Source organism: Schistocerca americana, chromosome X (assembly GCF_021461395.2).
Source record: "Schistocerca americana isolate TAMUIC-IGC-003095 chromosome X, iqSchAmer2.1, whole genome shotgun sequence".
NCBI classification, from domain to species: Eukaryota; Metazoa; Arthropoda; class Insecta; order Orthoptera; family Acrididae; genus Schistocerca; species Schistocerca americana.
Genome location: NC_060130.1, coordinates 673,971,331 through 673,993,730, shown reverse-complemented (window position 1 = coordinate 673,993,730; position 22,400 = coordinate 673,971,331). Strand labels below are relative to the sequence as shown.

Sequence of the window (22,400 nt, the reverse complement as noted above, 5' to 3'; positions counted from 1 at the left end):
AGAAGTAGCAGCTCTGGTATCGTAAACTGACATACGTGTGGGAGAGCAGTGTGCTGACCACATGCCCCTCCATATCCGCATTCAGTGACGCCTGTGGGCTAAGGATGACACGGCGGCCGGTCGGTACGGGGGGCCTTCCAAGGCCTGTTCGGACGGAGTTTTTTTTAAGTCTGCTCTTACCTATTGTCAGCTCTGCACACCAACTCAGAAACAGCCCAGAAAATTTGCTCCATATAAGAGTCAGACCATCTGAAGAGGAGCACTTTCAGCCACTGGCCAGCATTAAAGCTACCAAATATAGCCAAACTGGAACTGTGCAAAGCAGAGTGACAAATCGTACTTACAGCGAAAGTGGAACTTGGGGTCCAAGTTGGAAAGATACACTCACTGATGGGTGCTGGTTGTTCAGGTTCTCGGCAAGCTGCCGTGCAAACCTTGTCACTCGTATGAGACACTTGTGTCGGTGAGACTCCTCTTCTTACATTTGGTGAATCGCCACCAAGACTCTTTATGTGTTACTTCCAATGATCATTTCTGCTGCCACTGCACAGCTGTTGCTCTTACACGATGGATTCAGTAGTCCACAGACAAGATTAGGGGTGTAGTATGCCAGGGATTTTGTTGTGGCCCTTAAGGGGGATGTAATGGATTTTGATCCAAAAAAACGAATTTTAAAAAATATTGTTTTCTTGATCTACATAGTTGATACTATGTTGCGTGTGAACTTTATCATGATAGCAGCTTTAGAAATGCCTTTAAATTGTTTAACTGATTCACTCTGCACTGGCAGCCATTCCCACCTTTTCTGATATTAGGGAAACTGCTTGCTGCAGCGGAAATTTTTGTCAGTGTAAAGGCTATTTTTTTCGATATCTTTGGTTGATATCTATATCTCTGGATGACATCAATATCTTGGCCCAAAAACTTTCTTGGATGCAGTTTCTTTGCGTTTTCACAATACTAACACATATTAGTAGGTGGTAGGTTGAATTCACAAACCTTTCAGTGAAAGTCAAGATTTATGTATAATTGGTGGTGGAAAAACTGTGTTTAGGAAACGGAGTTTTCATGTAAATCGGTTTACCAACAAAAAAGAGTAAGTTGCTCGAAATGAAGAACATAAGCTCTCAGCTTCAGCATCAGAACGTTGGACAGGAGAATTGTGCATGTGCGTGAATAATGTTGATATGGATTCTACTGGGTTCAGACTTATTGATTTAGAGATTCTCTGTCAGGCTATAAAGTTTTCATGTTCATGTGATAGCTGTAAAAATACGGAATGCATGACTGTTGTTGAATAAAGAAGAGTGGGGATAGCTTGCAATTTTAAATTAATTTGTAATTCGTGTGGATTTGAATTTTCCTTTTCCTCCAATAAAAAAACTGGCACTTGTACCTATAGAATCAATTTTAGGTTAGCATATGCTCTGAGATGTCTTTGACAGGGCAGGGAAGGAGGTAATTTATTGTGTGGTTTTCTGAACATGCCTCCAGCTTATACAAGGTTTGAAAAAATAAATAAAGAAATATCTGATGCTGTAAGCGATACTGACAAAGTTTATATGAAGAAAGCAGTGGACGAATTTGTGGAAATAAACAAAAAAGAAATAGATCCTGGGGTAGATATTCATGACAGTGAATCTCCTACCAATGTTACTGACCTGTGTTTTTCTGTAAATGGGACATGTATTAAAAGGGGTCACACATCTCTGTATGGAGTTGCATCTGTTACTGGTATTGAGTCAGGTAAAGTTCTAGATGTAGAAATTATGTCTAAATACTGCTAGCAGGGTGCAACAAGGAAAATGTCCAACGATGAAGACAGTGAGAAACTGTGGCAAGAAAAACATGCAGTAGCATGCTCTAAATATTATAGTGGCTCAAGTGGGGACATGGAGGCGGCTGCAGTTGTGAGAATGTTTTCCACCTCTGAGGGCCAGTATGGTGTTAGATACACTAAATACCTTGGTGATGGGGACTCCTCTTCTTTCAAAGCTGTAACAGATAAAAATCTGTGCAATACAACAATAGAAAAGGTGGAATGTGTTGGCCACATCCAAAAGGGACTTGTTGGTATGTTTTGTCGCTTGCTGAGACAGGAAAAAGGTGAAGTACTTGAGGATGGAAAACCACTAGGAGGAAAAGGCAAGCTTATTCTGAAAGAAATTGATTCTCTTCAGTTATTTTATAGGAGAGCTATTAGGAAAAACACATATAATTTAGAGGTAATGAGGCGTGCTGTATGGGTATTTTTTTTCCACAATCTATCCACCGATCAAACATCAATGCACAATCTGCGTCTGAAAGACGATTGACGTAAGTTCACCAACTGAAATGAGACGTATTCACACAAACACTCATTACCAGAACCTTTTATGAAAGAAATTAAGCCCACACCCAGGTTTCTTGCAAACCTTGATTTATTGATGAAGTGTCTTCACAGAAAGACACAAAATGCAACTGAAAGCCTCAATAATTTAATTTGGATTAGATGATCATAAAGGACATTCTGTGGACTTGAATTACTCAAAATAGGTGTCTATGATGCAGTTTCATGTTACAATAACGGAAATAATGGCAGAATTGAGGTGCTGAAGAGAGTTGGTATCGATTCTGGTGTGTTTACAACACAATCACTTTACACCATCGACGAGAGCTGGGTCAAGAAAGCCAACAGACCAGTGTCTTACCTGCAAATACAGGCCAGGCATATTCAAAGACGAGAGAAGAAAAATTTGGAGGATGAGGAGTATCAGTATGGATGATTTTAAAATTGAGGTAAGCTTATTAGATTTAGAAGTATGAGAAGAAAATCTTTGCACCTCATTTTCTCTGTTTTACATTTTTTGCGTTATTAGAAGCCTTTTCTCAAAATGTATATATGCTAATGCAATGAAATTTTCAGGAACTGTTTGCAACGTGTTGCTGTCTCCTTGGAATTAAAAATATGAGATCCTGCAATTACATTTTGATATTTAGATGATTTTGTATAGAAAAAAAACTTAATTTTGGATGTACAAAATTAAAAACTCTGTTAATGATACAATTTGACCCACAAATTAATAACTGTAGTTCAGTGGTCTTATAACCATCTCAGGACACTATAATAAAATTTTCAGAGTAATTGCATGATTAGAATTTGATTTGTGGCTTTTTATAAAAAGACAATAAAAAAATTAAAAATTCAAATTTCTGTCAAAATATTAATACTGCATTTCCTGATTCTTATTATATTTCTCCGTTAAAACGCAACTCTTTTGTGACAGATGCAAAACTTTCGTTTTGTACATTAATAAATATGGCTTAACGATTTCTTAAATATATGTTTACAATTTCCGTTACATCCCCTCTTAAGGAACCTTGGATAATCAACAGGTGATGACAACTCAGACGACTGCCATTTATTCTTACAGTGGTGCTTCTAGGGGTCATTATCATACTACTGTTTCAGGTGCAGAGATAATGAAATTCGAGACTTCTTTAAGCAAGAGGGTAGTGCACTTCAAGAAATCTAAATAATTGATCGCTTTGAAAACGTTATTTTTCAAATATATTGCTAGCTGTATGCACTTAACGATATTGGTTTCAAATTGCCTCTTCGAGTCTTTTTGGTGGTGTTTCAGATGTTGTGTCATACGATGTCGATGGCATTGTGAGGGATTGCAATGCAGTGCTGTATGTTGTTGGGGATAGGTATGGAAATAAAATGAAGTAGACGCTCAAACCCAGAGCATGAAGATGATATGCTACCCTGACGCAGCATTGACACAGAGTGAACTGGTGGAATGGTTATGATGAGATTCCCATTCTAGAAGAGCAAGTTTCATATCTTCATCCCACCGGCATAGTTCATACATAGGCATAACTGGAAAGTGTTACACCATAAGGCACCAATCCGATATTTAGCAAACTTTGTGGAGATGTGTGTCCCATAGTGGGTATTTAATAATTGAAGTTTTATTCTCTTTCGAACTGATATCCATCGTCAGCATCAGTATGAGGTGTGGCCTCCATAGGAACGAATACTCTTGTATTGGTCATAATATAGAAGCATAGAGATTCTGAATGTTATATTGCGAAATTTCTTGTCATGCATGTTTACTTTCTCACAAACCTCCACCCAGTAATCTCCGTGGACTGAAGTGCCATGTAAGTTCATGGACACAGCCCGGTGGAGGTTGTGTGAAAGTAAACATCTTCTCATGGGGTCCCAGACAGGCTCTATGGATTACATATCTGAGAACTACGCAGGCTGGCCAATGAACAGCACATTCCTCAAAGCATTTGTGGTGTAAAATAAAAATAAAGTGTTTGGTCGTAGATTATATTGCTGGACTATGGATTTTGGTATCCTGGTCATGAAGGGCATGACAGTAGGGTGCACATACTGATGAGCATTCAGTCTCCATCCAATAATCAACAAATATGTCCTGTTGTCATCTACAATAGTTCCCCACAACATGAATTCAGGAGCTGGAGAGTTATGTGCCCCAAGTGCTGCTGCTTCCCATGACCTTTCATCAGGTCATTTACCGAGACTTGGGAGTCGAACTGACCACTACAAACAGAACCAAGACTCATTGCTGAACACCACAGAATGTCACTCAGAGACCAAATTAACATGATGCAACTCCAGGTTCCAACCCAGCTTGCAGTAGTCTGCTCTGACGGTTCGTGTTGACACACTGCTTGCAGCCTCTGCCTGGATTTCAGCTGTTGTCATTTGTCTGTTAGTCAGAGGTAGTCGAACAGTCCAGTGATATCCTCATGAAGTAGTTTTTTTGGAATGACCCATGTTATTCTTCTTGCTACAGTATTGTGCCCCAGGATAGTGTGTTGAGACCTATGCTGTTTATTAAACACATTGTGGACAACATTAATAGAATAGTAACCTAAGACTTTTTGCAGTTGGTGTAGTTATCAATAATGAAGTACTATCTGAAAGAACCTGCATGAATATTCAATCAGATTTTGATAAGATTTCAAAGTGCTGTGAAGACTGGCAATGCGCTTTAAACATTCAGAAATGTAAAATTGTGCACTTTACAAAACGCAAAAATATAGTTTCCTATACCATAATAACAATGAGTCATGGTTGGAATCAGTTAACTTATACAGTTACCTGGATGTAGCACTTTGTACAAATATGAAATGGGGTGACCGAATAGGCTCATTTTTGGGTAAAGCAGATGGTAAACTTCAGTTTGCTGGTTGAATACAGGAGAAATGCAAGCGGCTTACAAAGAAGACTACATACAAATCACTCATTTGACCCATCCTATAATACTGCCCTAGTGTGTAGAACCAGTACCAAATAGGACTACCAGAGGATACTGAATGTAAACAGAAAAGGGCACCACAAATGGTTACATGTTTGTCTGATATACGGGAGACTATCACAGAGATGTTGAAGAAATTGAACTAGCTGACCCTTGGAGACAGACCTAAACTATTTAGAGAAAGCCTACTTACAAATTTTCAAGATCCATCTTTAAACGATGACTCTAGTAATAGACTATAACCTCCCATGTGTCACTCCTGGGGGTTTGTGAGGATGAGAACTACAGCACACCCATCATTTGTTGATGTAGCTGTAGATGTAGAATGTTGTACTGAGTCCATCTCGTTACTACTCGTTCTGCACTCACTGGACAATGCACAGCTGTGTGCGATCTGTTGGCATGATTATCTCATGTGAATGATTCGACCTTCCTCAAAGTCTGAAAGAGGTCGATAAGCTGCATGTGCAGGTTCTCTGGGCGTGTTGTGTAGTAGTCTCCAGTTGAAAAGTTCCAGTAATGTTAGACACAGCCAACAGTCATCATGTACTTATACCATTCCTTGTCTGCAGGAAGTCTTTCTTCTGTACTGAAAACAGTCTAGCATAAATATAACATTTTAATCGACACATCCCACAGGCATTTTGATATCGTCTGCTGGTTGCTTGTGTAACATTTTCCATTTCCGGTAATTTATTTATTGCATTTATCGTATGATGACAGAAAATATAGATAACTATGTACAACAAATATGTACATTTCTATACAGATATACACACTCTGAATTTCGTAATTGGTTCATAGCTCTATTTCCAGGTTGGAAATCTAATCAAAAGCTTCTGCAGACAATTTGGGGTCTTCCATTGTTCCTTTCAGTGCTCTGAAGAAAAAATTCAAATTTTATGTACTGTTTGTTGCTATTCACCACAGTCACATTCAGGGGAGGACTTCCATCCCCATTGGTGCAGCAATGTTCCACATTTACCCTAGTCAGTTCTGATCTGATTCAGTATGCACCAGTGTCATCAGGGTGGATGAAAAACTGCTGGCCGCTCTCAGGGAGGTTTGATTAGTTGGTGATGCTTTATGGAAGATGCTCCTGTCATTAATGGTTCCTAGCTTCCTGCAAGCTGAAGTTACTGTCCTGCAAGCTGACTGCAGTGCGCCATGATCATTTTCTAGACTGCAGTCGTTGGAGTTCTGATAATGAACTTTCTGAATGAATTGGTAATTCTGTGTTGTTATTTATTCTTGTCCACACATTCAGCAATGACTGTGATTTTCTTAAGGATGATCATTGCGAGGTTATGGAGAAAAATTGTTGAGCTTTAAATTAAATATGACGGTTATCATTCTCTCTTCCCTGGGGTGATCAATTGAGCTTCCCTATCCTGTGAGCTTTAGTAATTGAAATAACGAAATAAAATTGCTACTGATGCTATTGCCCAGTAAGACATTTAATCACTATGCATTATCCAGCGGAAAATTTCCTGAAATGACGACCTGTAACTATAATGTTTCAATTTTCACTAATAAAACTTCGTTGTCTTCAAAATGTTCACATAAGCTTAAAGAATGGTGAAACCAGCTATATCAATAAGTGGGTAAAAGCGACTTGAGCAACCAATATAATGGCAAATAAGCTCGCTAAAATTGCTAGGAAACATAAACTATGTTCACCGCTAATCATTAAAGGAGAATAAATCACAGACAAACTCATACCTAATTAGAGTCAAACCAAAAAACAACACTAAATTCTAAGTGGTAAAGGTCATCAGAGACCCTCACAGGATGTCTAACTTCATTCTTCAGAAACAGAGTCCAAAATGGAAACTATAAAATTTCAGATGGTGACGCACACCTGGAATAATCACTTAGCCTGATCTAGATGTTGCTTCAACTAGCTAACACATAACACTTTCCAACCAGCATGGGACCTGTTCCGTGAGGTTATACTGGACTCTGTCCACAACATTATGACCCTCGCTCTTATCAGCCATGGTCCATCCACTTCACGAAATTTCTGTATCTGTTACATAACAGTGTGCGATTTGCATTGGGGATGGGGGGATTCCCCCCCTCTGCATCAGACCATCCCTTCCTCTGGTTTTAGTTTATCCATCCCAACCTGGGATGTTTATTTCCCATGTACTGGAGTAAAACTTTACATATAATTTAAATTTGTGGAGACGAACATTGAAAGTTTTTAATACAGTCTTACTATTAATATGTTCGCTTATTAATTTTGAAAAAGTGTTATGTAGTAGGTAAGCATTTCAAAACATTTAGAACTAAATGACAAGACGATGCACACCTCATTTCCGTAGCATGCCATAATGTTGCAAGACGTCGCCCCAGCATAAACGAGGCTTTCTAAGCCAGGTCCGTATTGTATGCTGGATGTGATGTGTTGCGTACGAAACTAAAACCTGCAATCAGATCCAAACCTCGTGGAAAACTGTGAAGAGGTGTCATCCTGCAGCAAGATAACGCTCGCCCACATTCTGCCAAACGGACAACCGACGCAATAAAGGAGTTGAGATTCGAGTTGCTGGAACATCCACCATGCACTCCAGACCTGGCTCCAAGCGATTGAATGTTTGGACCCTTAACGGAAGCACTACAGCGAACAAGATTTGAAAGTGATGAAGACGTCATTGCTGCAGTGCAAAATTGGTTACGGATGCAACCGATGAACGTATTTTCTGATGAAATAAAAAAACTCGTAAAACGTCGGGAAAACTGCATTGAAGTCCAGGGATGTTAGGTAGAAAAATAACACACGTTTCAGCTTTCTATCATCAGAATAAGTACAGCTTTTCACACATGTGCCTTTACTTTTTGAATTCCTCTCGTATACCTGTATGTAGATGATTTTGTAAATAAGCTTCACCTATAATGTACTTTTAAAGATATAACAAGGGATGGCCTTTCTGATAGTGCATACGCGTGAATAGTGAGTTTCGGCATTAACATCTATTTATAAATAACTGTTTAACCATGGGTAACGCCACGGTCAAAGCTAGTAACATGATACATACAGTCTTTGTGGGTGTGTATTTATTTTGCAGTACATTTTATATCAATTTTCAGTTAAAGTCCAATTAAAAGTGTTTAACTTGTGAATTAACTATACTATAAATCGTGTAAATGCATCAGTCCCAGCACCTTGCCAGAATTTACAAACTGATTTTCCAATCTTCACTGTATATTAATTAGTAAAGAAATTATTATAGTTTTGATGACTGGCACTTACAAGAAAACTTCTCGATTCTGTATCTTTTTATATATGATTACTACAAATAATGAAACTTCCTGGCAGATTAAAACTGTGTGATGGGCCGAGACTCGAACTCGGGATGTTTGCCTTTTGCGGGCAAGTACTCTACCAACTGAGATACCCAAGCACGACTCACACCCCGTCCCCACAGCTTTACTTCTGCCAGTACCCCGTCTCCTACCTTTCAAACTTTACAGAAGCTTTCCCGCGAACCTTGCAGAACTAGCAGTCCTGAAAGAAAGGTTATTGCAGACACATGGCTTAGCCACAGTTTTAATCTGCCAGGAAGTTTCATATCAGTGCACACTCCGCTGCAGAGTGAAAATCTCATTCTGATTACAAATAATATCTGCACACTGGCAGAACTGTGGTGCTTCCCTATTTCATATGACGTTTCATCCTTCATTGTGTAGTTAACCATTTGCTTTGTATGATCGTAAACGCAAACAACAGTTTGATACGATTGTGCACTCAATGGCTTACCTGATGTCACATCTGTATATTTCCAACTTTGAAAGAAATGGAATACCGAGTCTGACGAAAAGTGTTCAGTGTGAAAATTGGGCCAACACATGTTAGCAGACAGATCCTACTCCAGTGCAGCAACCAACACACACACAACACACACACACACACACACACACACACACACACATACACAAAAGCCCAGCCCATACCATGGCCAGCCTCTATGACATGGTGCGTGAGCCATTCAATGGTCAATCACCACCAAACCCTCTCTTTCACACATAAACACATTCTGTTGTGTCACAGTACCTCTGCTTGCATTATCTGCATCTACTGGAAAAGACATTTATAATCACTGCAGTATATAGTCCCCTCTGGGAAGTTTCCAATTATTCTTACCAAAATATGCATCTTTATTATGCCATCTTACAGACAAAATAATAAAAAAGATAGTCCATGAAGATTTTAATATTAATTTTCCGAAACATTTGGACCAAAGAAGCGACTTTTGAATGTTATGTAACACTTATTATCTGAGTTCTGATGTTAATTTTCGCGCAAGAAGTACACAGGAAAGCAGTTCATTAACAGACAACATATTTTTAGGTAAATACTTAATCAATGATATAAATGTTTATCCAGTAGTGGATGGTCTCTGATTTTGATTCGCCAGCAGCCATACAATGAACTATACACATGCACAACAATTAAGAATGATTAATGAACAGATGACAAAATTTTAAGGTTTATCACGGAAGAAAGCTAAGAATAATTAATGAATAGGCAATATACATTTTCAGCTTCACCTTATGGGAAGGTGACTGGGAGAGTGTGTGTGTGATGTGACACATATTATTTCAAAATTTAGAGTACTGGTACATGAATTTTTATCGCTTTCTAACAGTTGTTTTCCTAAGAAAAACAAAAAAATTCTCTTACAAAACTAAAAAATAGTTTTGTGTAAGAAAATAATTTTATATGAAATAGTTAGGAGGACTTGGAAGCACGACTGAACATATTTCAAGAACACTGCACGGTGTCCTAAGGAAAGTGACAAAAAATTTAAAAACCACTATATAATGTCTAAAATCAGTAATTCAGATAATAAAGTTGAATTCAAATGGATAATAGATCAAAAAATGGGAATATCACAAGCAGACTACTACAATCTTGTTCTTCACATATATACAACATATACAGTTTTAGATGTAATGCATCACTATCACTGGGTATATTTCCAGACAGATTGAAATATAATAATGTCAGGCACCTTTAGAAAAATTGTAGTAAAACAGACAATAACAGTTACTAACCAGCCTCACTATTTACCTCCTTCTTGAAGATTCCCAAGAAAAATATATAGGCAAGAACCATAACACATATCTCTCAAAATAAGATAGTCAGTCTCAGTTTTGAATTTAAAAACGGTATCTGCAGAATATCCTATTTTTCAATTTATGAATCAAATTATACAAAATTTAAACGACATAAATATTACCAACTTGGTTTTGCACAAATTTTCAAAAGTATGAAGCAGTTTTCTCCTATAGAAGCTCAAATATTACGAAATCAGAGATGTTACTGGTAAGGTAGCTGGTTTTGATTTTATGTATCTGCTTCAAAGAATGCAGAGTGTTATATTATGAAAATCAACGAGTTTAGACAACAAAACAGCGTATTTGGAAAGGTGAGAAGTCACTGCAAGTATTGCATATGGATCACCACTACCATAATACATCTACAAAGCAGAGATTTTCTCTTTGCTGATGATGTAAGTATTAGAATAAAGCATAATGGATAAACTTTATCACTTGAAAATGTAAATAACATTTTCTAGAAACTCAGTTGCAGATTCCTTGAAAAATGGACTGTCACTAAACTTAGATACATGGAATTCTTCACTGCACAAGGGCTGACTACTACATTAGAATGCTAAGGCACTGGACTCGTATTACGGAGGAAGGCATTTCAAATACCCATAAAACCATCTGTAATAAGGTTTTTGTGGTTTCTGCAAGTAGCTTAAGCCCAAAGCTGAATTGATTCCTGTGAAAGGGCATGCCCAATTTCCTTCCCCAATTCATACTTGTACTCCTTCTCCATGGTCCTCGATGGTGACAGGATGTTAAAACCTGGGCTTTTTTTGCATTACAAATAATGCATGAGGATAAATCAATAAATGAAACAGAATATTCAAAATTCGCGAGCACTGATAAGAATCCGAAATGAAAGTCTCATATAACAAATCTTAAACACTGAATTGTATTAGATTGTTTGGATGAAATCTTCAAGAAACTGTCTTCCTTTTGCTATCTTGATTCAGTAATGCCATATGGCATCATATTGTGAGATAGAACCTCCTGTAGATAGCCCTGTAAACTGTTGGTTGACTGACAACAGCTCCAAAGTACATTTATTCCCTTGTAAAGTCTTTTGGTAACAATCACAGTTGGAAAACAATAGTAACATTTATGAATATAATTCTAGATCGAGAAATTATTTACACTGTCATGCAGCCTTAGCCTGTCACAGCAAGACAGTGAGGTATTCAGCCATCAAAATCTTTGCCCAGTTACGCCGTGATGTACAGAATCTAAATTGATGGTAAAATTAATTTCAAACATAGACTGACAATAGATCTGCCTGGCAACTCCATCTACTCTATACAGGAATTGGTATTGTATTGAATTTTATTGATCTAAATAATCATAATATTGCGCAATTTGCACATATAATATTTAGCAAGTAATTTTTATAAATAAGTTGTACAATTTTATTGTTACAGTTTTAATTGTTTCATGAACGTTTGTTCATCATTACAAGAAGATAATAGGCATCATATTGTACTTTCACTTGTTCATACTTGAAGGAAACATGCACTATAATCAGGCTTAAGTGATCAGTTAGTAAGAAATTTCTTAACATTTATTAACTTTTTTTAAAAAAGTCATATACTGCGTAAAAGTGTTGCTCCTAAAGTTTAAAAAAAAATATGTATGTGAAAACTCTCGGTATTTCATTTTTTTAAATTTCAGTTGGTAAGTTACTATACATTTGTATCCCAACATGTAGGACACTTTTTTTGGAAACAAGTTTTTCTGGACTGAATCCTGTGTAGGTCAGACTGCTGTGTTCTGTCATAGCTGTGAATCTGTTCATTTAATATTAATCGGCTGTCTTCGCTTGACAGGCAGGTTTTAAGAAATGATATAAAACTATAAATGTAAACAGATGGCAGTGTCATAATGTCAAGTTTCTACATGATTCATTACATCTCAGATTGCATATTACACTCATTGCCTTTTTTTTGCATTTTAAAGCTATCTCTGCTGCAGGGTGAGTTCCCCCAGAATATGATACCATACTGTGGTATGGAGTGAAAGTAAGAATAATATACTTGTGTAAGGACAAATTTGGTGAATGATTTGCTGAGTGCCCTTAGAATATAGCACACAGTTGACAGCTTGTTTGGGATATGACTGACATGAATATTCCATTTAAGATTTTCCTTAAGGCATGTACCAAGAAACGTAACGGAGCTTGCATTGGAGAGTTCTTGGTTGTTTAGGGGCAGGTCGGAGAATTCTCGTTTTTGAGATGGATGAGATTCAGAGGGCGCAAGATTTTACATAGTTATGCATAAATCTCTGTACGCATGTAAAAAAAGTAGTTGAAGACAATAATGTAAATAATCAAAGTGTTGCCATATTTCTCACTGAGAGGCTGCAGACCTACGACATTGTAAATACTGATTCGTTCTACAACATAGTGGGAGGTCGCAGTTATGTACCACGTTACAAATCATAGTGTTTCAGAACCAAGAACAAGTGAGTGGCAATTTAATATATATTATATATTCCTAATTTCGTTTGGAAGTATTTTCTTATTCCTTAGATATTGCAGACTTCGTACAGGGAAGTGCAACAATCTACCAAAATTCTTGTAGTTCTTTCTTCCATTCGACTTCGTTTTATATCTCTGCCTTAATTACTCGTAAATATCGCTGCTAGCGTCTAGCGTTAACAACCAGTTCCCCTTTGTGCGTAGCTAGATGAGCTAGTTATGAAGTTAATCTCAATACCCTTGACATTGGCCCAATCCGATGCATATCTTTTATGTGAATATATATGGTTCTTCTTTTTTCTTGTATTTACAACTCGAGTTGAAAAGATTCCAGCATCGCCGCTTGTAATATTTCCCATTGTAGAATGGAACAGCCTGTTGGGCATAAAAACAAAATTTATGTTCTTTAGAAGCAAGAAAGATCTCAAACCATTCATGCTCATTATTAGTTCAGTAATTTGCGAGTAATCTCATTGCGACCTACTCGGTAGCTACCAGAAGCAAAGCTTTACGTGCTGTAACTTTTGTGTAAATAACGACATTGTTATTTAATCTGGCACATACAACTACGAGGCGAAGAATTAACATTGGCTCTTAACATGTTCGAGCTGAGATAGGCTTACTCATGTTTTTCTGCCACCCCCACTTTCTTTGCGGGTATTTACACTGGATTACGATACTGCAGATAAAGTACCAAGCTCCAAGAAAAGAAATGTTTACATAACATTAGTTCAGAATTTATGAAATACGTACATTAGATGAGGGCTTGATCTTTCTTCTTATTAGTATTACTTACACCGAAACGATAACTTTGGAATAGTTATTAATTTTTTATCTATCGAATATAATCACTACACATCATATGTCAACATTTTTTGATATTCATGTTGCATGCAATTCACACGGAAATTCGTTTGGAACTGAACTGATTTCTCGATTGTGATAACATTTTAAAGCAGGAGAACTTCAGTTGTAAGTTTAGCATTTTAACGATGCTCAAACAAACACAATTATTTTGCTGGAAGCTATTGCCAATCGAAGTATACAACAAACTGACTTCAAGCTCGCGTGTGCTCGTTGTAATTTCAAAAAGTAGTCCCCACATATACTACCATCATAGTAGAACCGATAACATTAAAAGACTCACAGAAGGTTTCAGAGTAATCATTTACTATCAAATAGGAACATGATAATATTTTAATCCTTGCACAGCAACGAAAACGTCCTGTAATTTTTGTTGTTATTGTTGCGGAGGGATATATACACGTTTTTCTCATAACCTCCTTTCGCGCTATTGCAGTGGATATGCGAAATAATGGTGAACGATATACGCGTTCTGATTTATATACGGCTATTTGCAGTGAAACGTAAACAATTCTTGAAGCTACACTGCCTAACGTAGGAATGGAACGACTTTGGTTCAGTTTGGATTGGCTTTCAACCAGTTTCGGGATAACGTAAGCGGTAGCTGTATGTGTTTGCAGTGGCGGGGTGTTGGCAGCAAGGAAGGTTTTGCCTAACATGGCTGCAACGCAAGCTGGAAGCCAACAAAATGAAGTAAAACGTGAGCAAGTGCAAAATGATCAACCTCCAGATTTAAGTAACAGTGTGCTCCAAAATGGTACAGAGAAGAATGGTGGACGCGGAATAACTGGAACTGATAGCTTAGTGAGTACGAAAACAAAAGCATCCGGTCAAAACAGTCTCACCGTTGAGATGAGTCAATATCGACAGGAGTCAGGTACAGGACCTCATATTCACAACAGTTCTGGTAATGGTGAACAAAATTCAGGCGTATCGTCTGTAGATAATAACAAAGTTAATACTGACAGTAAGTCTTTCGCATCGAGTGCAGAACAGTGTGTGATTAGTGATCCGACGTATGGCAAAGGTTCAGACAACAACAGCCAGAATTTGCAGAGTTTTGGTTTAGGTTTTAGTGCAAGAGGTAATTACCACCCTGATCAGCATGGTGCAAGTAATACGGTGCAAAACAGTAGTGATACTAGTAGTTTACAACAAAACCCATTTAGTCAGTTTAACACTCAAATAAGGCAAAGTTATCAAGGTTCCAAGCTAATGCAGACTGGACTAATGCATCCGTCAAGACCTGCAAGTGTTGGACCCATAATGACTGGACACAGTGGCAGTTACCAGCAACAACAGCAGCATCAACAGAGGTACCAGTCAGGACAAGGCATATCTCAGCCTACTGGACCAACACCTACTTTAAATCAGCTGCTGCAGTCGTCTAACCCAGTGCATCGGTATCAGAACAGTTTTGGCGATTATCGAATGTCAAAATCAAATGAACACGGAGCTGTCAACGTGCCATATAATCAGCCAGCAACACCAGCCTCTTCATGGTCTCCTAGTCGGCCAGCAGCATCGTACAGCCCACACCCTCAGCAGTCAGCAACTCCCATACCTCCAGTGATAACTGTAAGTTCTTTTAATTCTTTGCTGGTGTTTGAACAACTTTTTTATTTTTTAAATCATTTGTTTTGTTTATCTGCCCTTTCACCAAGCATGCAGCAGTGTGTAAAAAATTTCGCTACTTTTACTGTTTCCAAGTGAATATTTATGTTCCATCTTATAGTAAAAGTAATATTCTAAACATTTAGACTTTTTAAGCTGACAATAACTTTTCTGCTGAAAGTTAAACTGTTTTAATGGATTCAAAACAATGTTGTTGACATTGGTTTGTTTGTTTTGTTAGAAGGTTTTGTTTTGATTTCAGAAATCATAAAACACATAAGATGTTACTTATCTATTTACTTAAATATCACGTCTTCCTGTTAGCTATTGAGAGTTCTGTTATAAATAATGTTATTCAGTTTACAGTGTGGTGTCAGCATTATTTGAGTTCATACTCTTGAAGACAGTAGTGATGAGAAGAGAGGTCAGCTTCAGTTCCCTAATACAAATTATAAGAGTGAAATTTTGAAGAATTTGCTCAGTGGTATTTATTTCCCAACGGTCAGAAACTGTCAGTATGAAAAATGTTAACATAAAAAATTACATACTGGTATCAGTTGTGCTGATTTTCTGCCTTTAACTGTATATTCATCCAGTGTGCCATTCATGTTTCTCTGAAGCTGAGTAATAAAATACCAATTGGTTCGTTACCAGTGATCTTGAAACAGTAATGTAATGTTGTTGTGTTTACACACTTGCCCATCTAGATTTGAAGTTAGTTACTTACAACATTCATTGTTCATGGTGGGTGTATTCAGTGTTGCACACAATGGGCAGCTGCTACTGTTTGTTTTCTTCATGTAACGGAGTAGCTTATACAGACTTAGCTGCATCACTTCCAGGATGCAGAGGCAAATTTCTTTACATTGGAGGTGAAAAATATGCAGATTGCTCGTATACTGTGTAATTATGTCATTTGGGTGTATTTATTTCCTTTACCATCTTTCTCCCTCTTGTTTATGATATACACTACAAAAGTTCAGATATTTGTTTAGTTGACACAACCCCGTTTGCTGTAACCATGGTGTTCTTGTACAATCGCATTTGCTGTCAATAGGGAATTTGGTTACTGATCCTAGTTTCATCAGCTTCTTGTACATGTTTCCTAATATAATTATTCTGTATGTGAGTAATTGCATATACAGTAAATTTCTGTAGTTGCTCTGGGTAGGTGATATTAAATTCAGCTTTCCCATAATATGATATTAAAAAAATGAAGTGTGCATTTAATGTAAACAAAGGTCATGAATTCATTTGTATACAGACTACTTTTTGTGTGTTTTCATGCATATCACAAAAAGTGCTCCCAGATTATTTTAAATTATTATGAATATTTCTTACAATAATATATTTATCCACTGGACTTTTAACATTTCCATAACATTAGGTCGTAACACATGGATTACACACATTGGCACAGTACCAAAACACCAACGACATACATACTAATGAGAATTGTGCATTCACACAGCTTGTTGTCAGTTTTATTTCTTTGTTGAAATGAGTCTATGTAGTTTAGTAATGATATGACAAACATAATCCTTAAATTTCTGGAAGTATACATTGCCGCTATGCAGTAGATATTTATTCAACAAAATTTAACATTTAATAACAAAACAATGAATTTTTTGAGTAAATTGCCATCTAGGGACTAAATTATCACTTCCTCTACATGTACAGAGAATGAAAGTTCATACAGAGAGCTGTCTAATAATAAATATAAATTTCATTTGTTGCCTCAGATATGAATCGTGTTTTTTCCGAAACGATTGTCTTTGAAGAAAATTAATATATCACATCTAATCATAACAACAAGGTCTCTCCCTGCCTTCCCTCCCCCTCCCTCAATTGTTTGTGGTCCTTTTCGGTACAAAATGTTCCTTCATCAAATGATCAACTACTGTTAATAATTTCAACTGCATTAAATTGCGTGACCTTCCTGATCAATATAATGATAAGAAAATAAGTAATTTCTGTTTATTTCATCACAGCTGAGTAAAATGTTAGCAGGACTGATGTGTGAGTGGCCTGAACGGTGACTGACTGGCTATGAGTTGGCGGAATGGTATTATGCACTTCAGTTAATCCTTTGTGTTTATAACTGTCTGTTCTGTTGGTCCAGTAGGCTGGACAGTTAGTTTTTTTAATTACAGCAAATCAATATTTGTGATGTTATAACTTTCAAGTACAAGTGCTATTGGGAACTTGAAAAAATGACATCACAAATATTCCAAAAGTGGAATACGTTAAATGGACCACTTATCTCGCCTCTCCTTAAGGTTTGTTTACTGAGCCATCATGACTTATTTGGAAAGGGGAAACATCTTTATTCCTTATTTTACGTTTTTGTTTTAAATACTGAATGTAATCACACTTCGGTGTTACATAGTGTATTTTACTGCATGAAAATCAGGACAGTGAGACATGAAAAAAAAATTTAACTTGAAAATCTGTACAACACCTTGTTATATAATTACAATCAGATGTTCTTGTTGTGACAAAATTTGTGTTTACTATTTTGACTTATAAGAATGCCGTTAAGGCTTTCAGCATCAGCTGTAAGTTATGTTTACTGACACATTACTCATTTCACAGATAGTTACAGGTCGCTTAATATTGACATACATATGTCATTCAGAGCCCTACATGTTAGATGTCAGCAATAGTTGTAGATAAGTGTACTTTCAATTCTTTTCCTATAATTTCCTCCTCCTCAAACACAAAGTTAGTGTAGGTATACTTGTATGGGGATCTTGCATTTAGGTTCTTAAAACAGCTTCTTGTCACTTACTGCCAATTGTTTTATAATTATAATTTTTAGACTACAGAAAGCAACATTAAACATGTTTGAGAGATTTGTGAAGGTGTGAGTGCCATTTGTAATTGAGGCTATTTATAAAGAAGTGGTCCATTACGTGAACAGTTGTTATGTTCAGGATATCTGTCACAAAATTAGTTCTCCGCACAGTGAATGATAGGTGACCATCCACATAAGCTAATGCAATTTGACTACATTGAGTGCAACTGCAGTGACAAATTATTAATCAATGTCATTCAAATACCACCTTATTTGACCATTCAAAACAACTGAAGCTGGGATAACCACTGAAATGTGTAGTGGGGAAAGGAGAGCCAGATTCTAAATCACTGGATAGATTCTGAGAATGTATGGATTCTGTATGATGTAAGATAGGGGACCAAGAAGCATGTGTAATCTGTCTTCTAGACTTCTCATAGTCGCGGAAACCATGTTATTTTCATACAACTACAGAAACTGCAAAAATAAAATAAATAATTTTAAAAAGTAAACTTTTCATTTTTATGAGACTTTTATTGGCAAGAGAGCTTTCCAGAGGTAGTCAGTGAATTCCAGGAGTGGTTCAACATTATATGGAGGGCTGGTTTTAAAATATCCCTCCGCCACATGGTGTAAGCTGGTTTGCGAAGTATAAATGTAAAACGGAAAGTGCCATCACACTTCAATCTAAGGATACATTATTCAAGCACAATGGCCACAACAGTAAAATTACGAGAACAAAGTGAAGTAGACTGGTAGTACATTTTACTACACAAAAACTCTGAATAAGTTAAAATGGAAGGACATATAACAAGAAGAAAAATTGAATAGTCCGATACCACACCATTTGCTTTGATCCTGACATCATTGGTAACTCATTGAAGTACAATATGCATAAAATGTACATCATTATAAGAACTATAGCTATTCGCATGACATTACCTATGACGGCTTGTCTGATTCGCAACCAAACTGTCATGTTTCAGCTTAACCTAGACTTTGGCTTACAGTACAAATCATTAAGTCAGTTCAGCTAAGGTTTTGTATTAATATGTGTTGGCTTAGATGACTCACTACCAGACTGCCACCCTCCAACTTAAACTATACCTCTAACTAACAAACATATCAGAAAAATAATAAACAAGCAAGATAAATATTGCCACTGTTCTGTTGTAACTCTGTTATGTATGCCATCGCACATAACATCATTTCATCACGGTTTAAACAAACATCAGGTATTGCCAGGTTCAACCCATCCCTAAAAATGATATAAACTGTCATCCTCCACGCATCATATTGTGGCTTGTTGGCTACGAATTGTGTCTTATCCCTACAAAAGTGTTCACATACCATTTTTGAACTGATGGAATATTTTTTTTTTTTCAATTATTGTTAATGAAAATTCAGAAAAGGTAGTCATCTTTATTTTGTTGTGTTCAATTGCGTGCTACCACTATGTTTTTCACATCAATGTCGCAAATTTTAATTGCAGACAAGAAAAAGTGAGTTACGCACTGAGGTGACAAGTCATGGGACGGTGATATGCACATATACAGATAGCGGTAGTATTGTGCACATGAGGTATAAAAAGGCAGTGCTTTGGCAGAGCTGTCATTAGTACTCAGGTGATTCATGTGAAAAAGTTTCTGCTGTGATTGTGGTCGCACAACAGGAGTTAACAGACTTTGGACATAGAGTAGTAGTTGCAGCTAGATTTATGGGGCATTTCATTTCGGGAGTTATAAGGCAATTCGGAAATACGGAAGCATCCGATCCCGCCCGTCTGCTTTGACCCATGACGTCACAAATATGGCGGAAACGACGATAAACCACGATTCCAATATGGCGCATATAAAGTCGTTATGTACACATTATGAGGACGAAAATACGTCAAAAAACAAACACACACACGTTCCACAAAATATATAGCTCAACAGCAGCTCCCGATCTCATGAATTGGGATCAAACACTTCCTTTGACCTATATAGCTCAACAGCAGCTCCCGATCCCATAAATTAGGACCTAAAATTTCCCTTGACCTATATAGCTCAAAAACATCTCCTGATACCAATACCATTAATTTGTCCATCACTTCATTGAAATCCAGTGGCAGAAGGTTGTAATTGTAGAAGTTTAAACTGAAAATTAGCATAACAGTTCAATGGTAGTATGAAAAGGGTTTTATTTGTGTTTACAAAACCACCCTGTTTTAGTTAATGTAACACTTCTCTAATATGAAACACCAACTACTTGTCACTTTACAAACTTTTACTAAGCATATGTTGTGAATTATTATTCATGTTCAAGTAATTTTTAATAAGGTGAGATTAGGTTTAGCAATGGCCATGTGAATTCCAAATGTTGGAAAGAGAAAGATGGCTCTGGTCATTTAAAATACAGTACTGTTGTGTATGTCATATTTTTAGACTTTTATATTGTAGATGATGTCAGTAGGAATGAAAGACAAAATACACAAGGCAGGTGTGTTGTCATTGCATTTTCTAAGGGGGCACCTAAACCCTGTGCAACTTTTAAGAGTAGTGGTGCCAAAAGTCTGTCGTGGGTACATCAGTTACAGTAAAAAAGGTACTGCTAGGTTCAGCTGCCATCGTAAATGATATTTACATTACTGGGACTGTTAGCTAGGACTGTGACAGTCAATGGAAGAGCAGTGAATCATAGCCAATTAGATTTGGAGAACAACAACACATGTGTATTAACACTACCTGGAAAGACTCTCGCTGTGGGCTACAGAAGTTACCCACCCACATGAGTAACTCTGCCAACCACGTCACAAAAATTAGTGTCAGTATAGAAATACTGCTATTAGAATTTGGCACAGCAGGTACAATGGAATCTGCCCCCTAATGTGTTGGAGCTTATGTTGATGTGATTAAAATAGCCTTCAGCTCTTGATGTTTAGCTATTAGATGAGGAGGAGAGAGTCTGAGAAATCAGCTTCCCCTTCTGTGTCATCAATGGCAGAGCTGTTGTATGCCCTGTTGCCATGCCATCGGTAAACATTATAATGTTTTGTTGAGTGTGAGTTGCATCGATATAGTGCAGACACCACGTGCTGTCGGCAATATCATTCTACACTTGCTCTTTGGTTAGCAATTGGAAGTTACTTCATCACACTATAATAGTAGAGGAAATGTGAATTGAAAAATTCATGAATTGATTTAACCCTTGAGCTAGATAGATACACACCTGAGGGAAACAAAATCTTCGTATCAGAGGTGTTTACGTGTGATCAATTGGGGAGCATTCTACAGATATGTTCTTCACTGACCAAAAATGCAGTATCTCACTACGCCTGCGGAGTCTCAGATTGCTTCAAGAGTATTTTTACCCATGCTTAAGGTCAACTGTCCTTGAAAAATAAGTGAACGTGTATGGGATAATATGAACTGGGATTTATGTGGCTTTACCCCTGCTATGTCCCAGTTTTCATAAGTTGCCTGGAGTGTGGTTATTATGCATAGTATACCCACAAACATATTTTTTTTTTTTAATCCTCTGGTTCTCTTTACCACGCCAAGTCATCTTTGTCATGAGGGTAGCATACTTCCTGTTGTACATGTAGCATTTTGATGCACTACTCATGTGAGTTACAACATGAATGCTTCCACTGCTGTTTTTTGCCAGTTATATTGAATAAACTCCATGTAATAAAATTTATGTTAAACAAGATACTAAGTAATAAATTCATCACTCTTAAGGGTTATTTCAGCAATTTAAGTAATACAGCTAGTGAATGGTCTATCAGTGGTAGTCACATATGTTACTCTGAAAGTTTGTTTAGTTCTTATGGATTGATAGCACATTTGATCTTTCACATGGGAATGTTGTGCCGCTCCTTTGTATCTTATTGAATACCGTACAGTATCTGTACATTAGTTTGTGGTGAGTTGCAACCCACAACTAGTTTTAGAAATTATAACAGTAGTATTATTTCCTGTGCCTGAAAATTCCTAATGGTAAAGCTACCCGTGCAATACTACGTGGGATGGCAACTCCACTATGCAGTATGGTGCATGTAGCAATTGTACCACATAGGAAACTGCTCTCATGTCTCATTAGACTGAAAACTGGCTGACGGTGGTGTTGATTGATAATCCAGATCTTCTGAATGTAGTGCCTCTCACGAAAAATACCAATGAAACTTCATGACTACACCAATGTCATCTGAGTGTGTGTGGGGTAAGTGTGTAATCTGGGTATCCTGTTAGGTAGTTTTTGTTCAATTTGTTTC

The 22,400-nt window shown here is 37.1% G+C and overlaps 1 protein-coding gene across 1 annotated transcript in view; it reads left to right on the top strand.

Annotated features, from left to right (window-relative positions):
* The first annotated feature begins 14,196 nt into the window (after nt 1–14,196).
* The window catches only part of LOC124556242 (trithorax group protein osa-like), a 344,210-nt gene continuing 336,006 nt past the window's right edge, over nt 14,197–22,400 (top strand). The window contains exon 1 of the mRNA XM_047130230.1: nt 14,197–15,312. Within this exon, the coding sequence (XP_046986186.1) occupies nt 14,392–15,312 (921 nt within the window). The 5' untranslated portion in view covers nt 14,197–14,391. The remainder of the gene's footprint in view (nt 15,313–22,400) is intronic.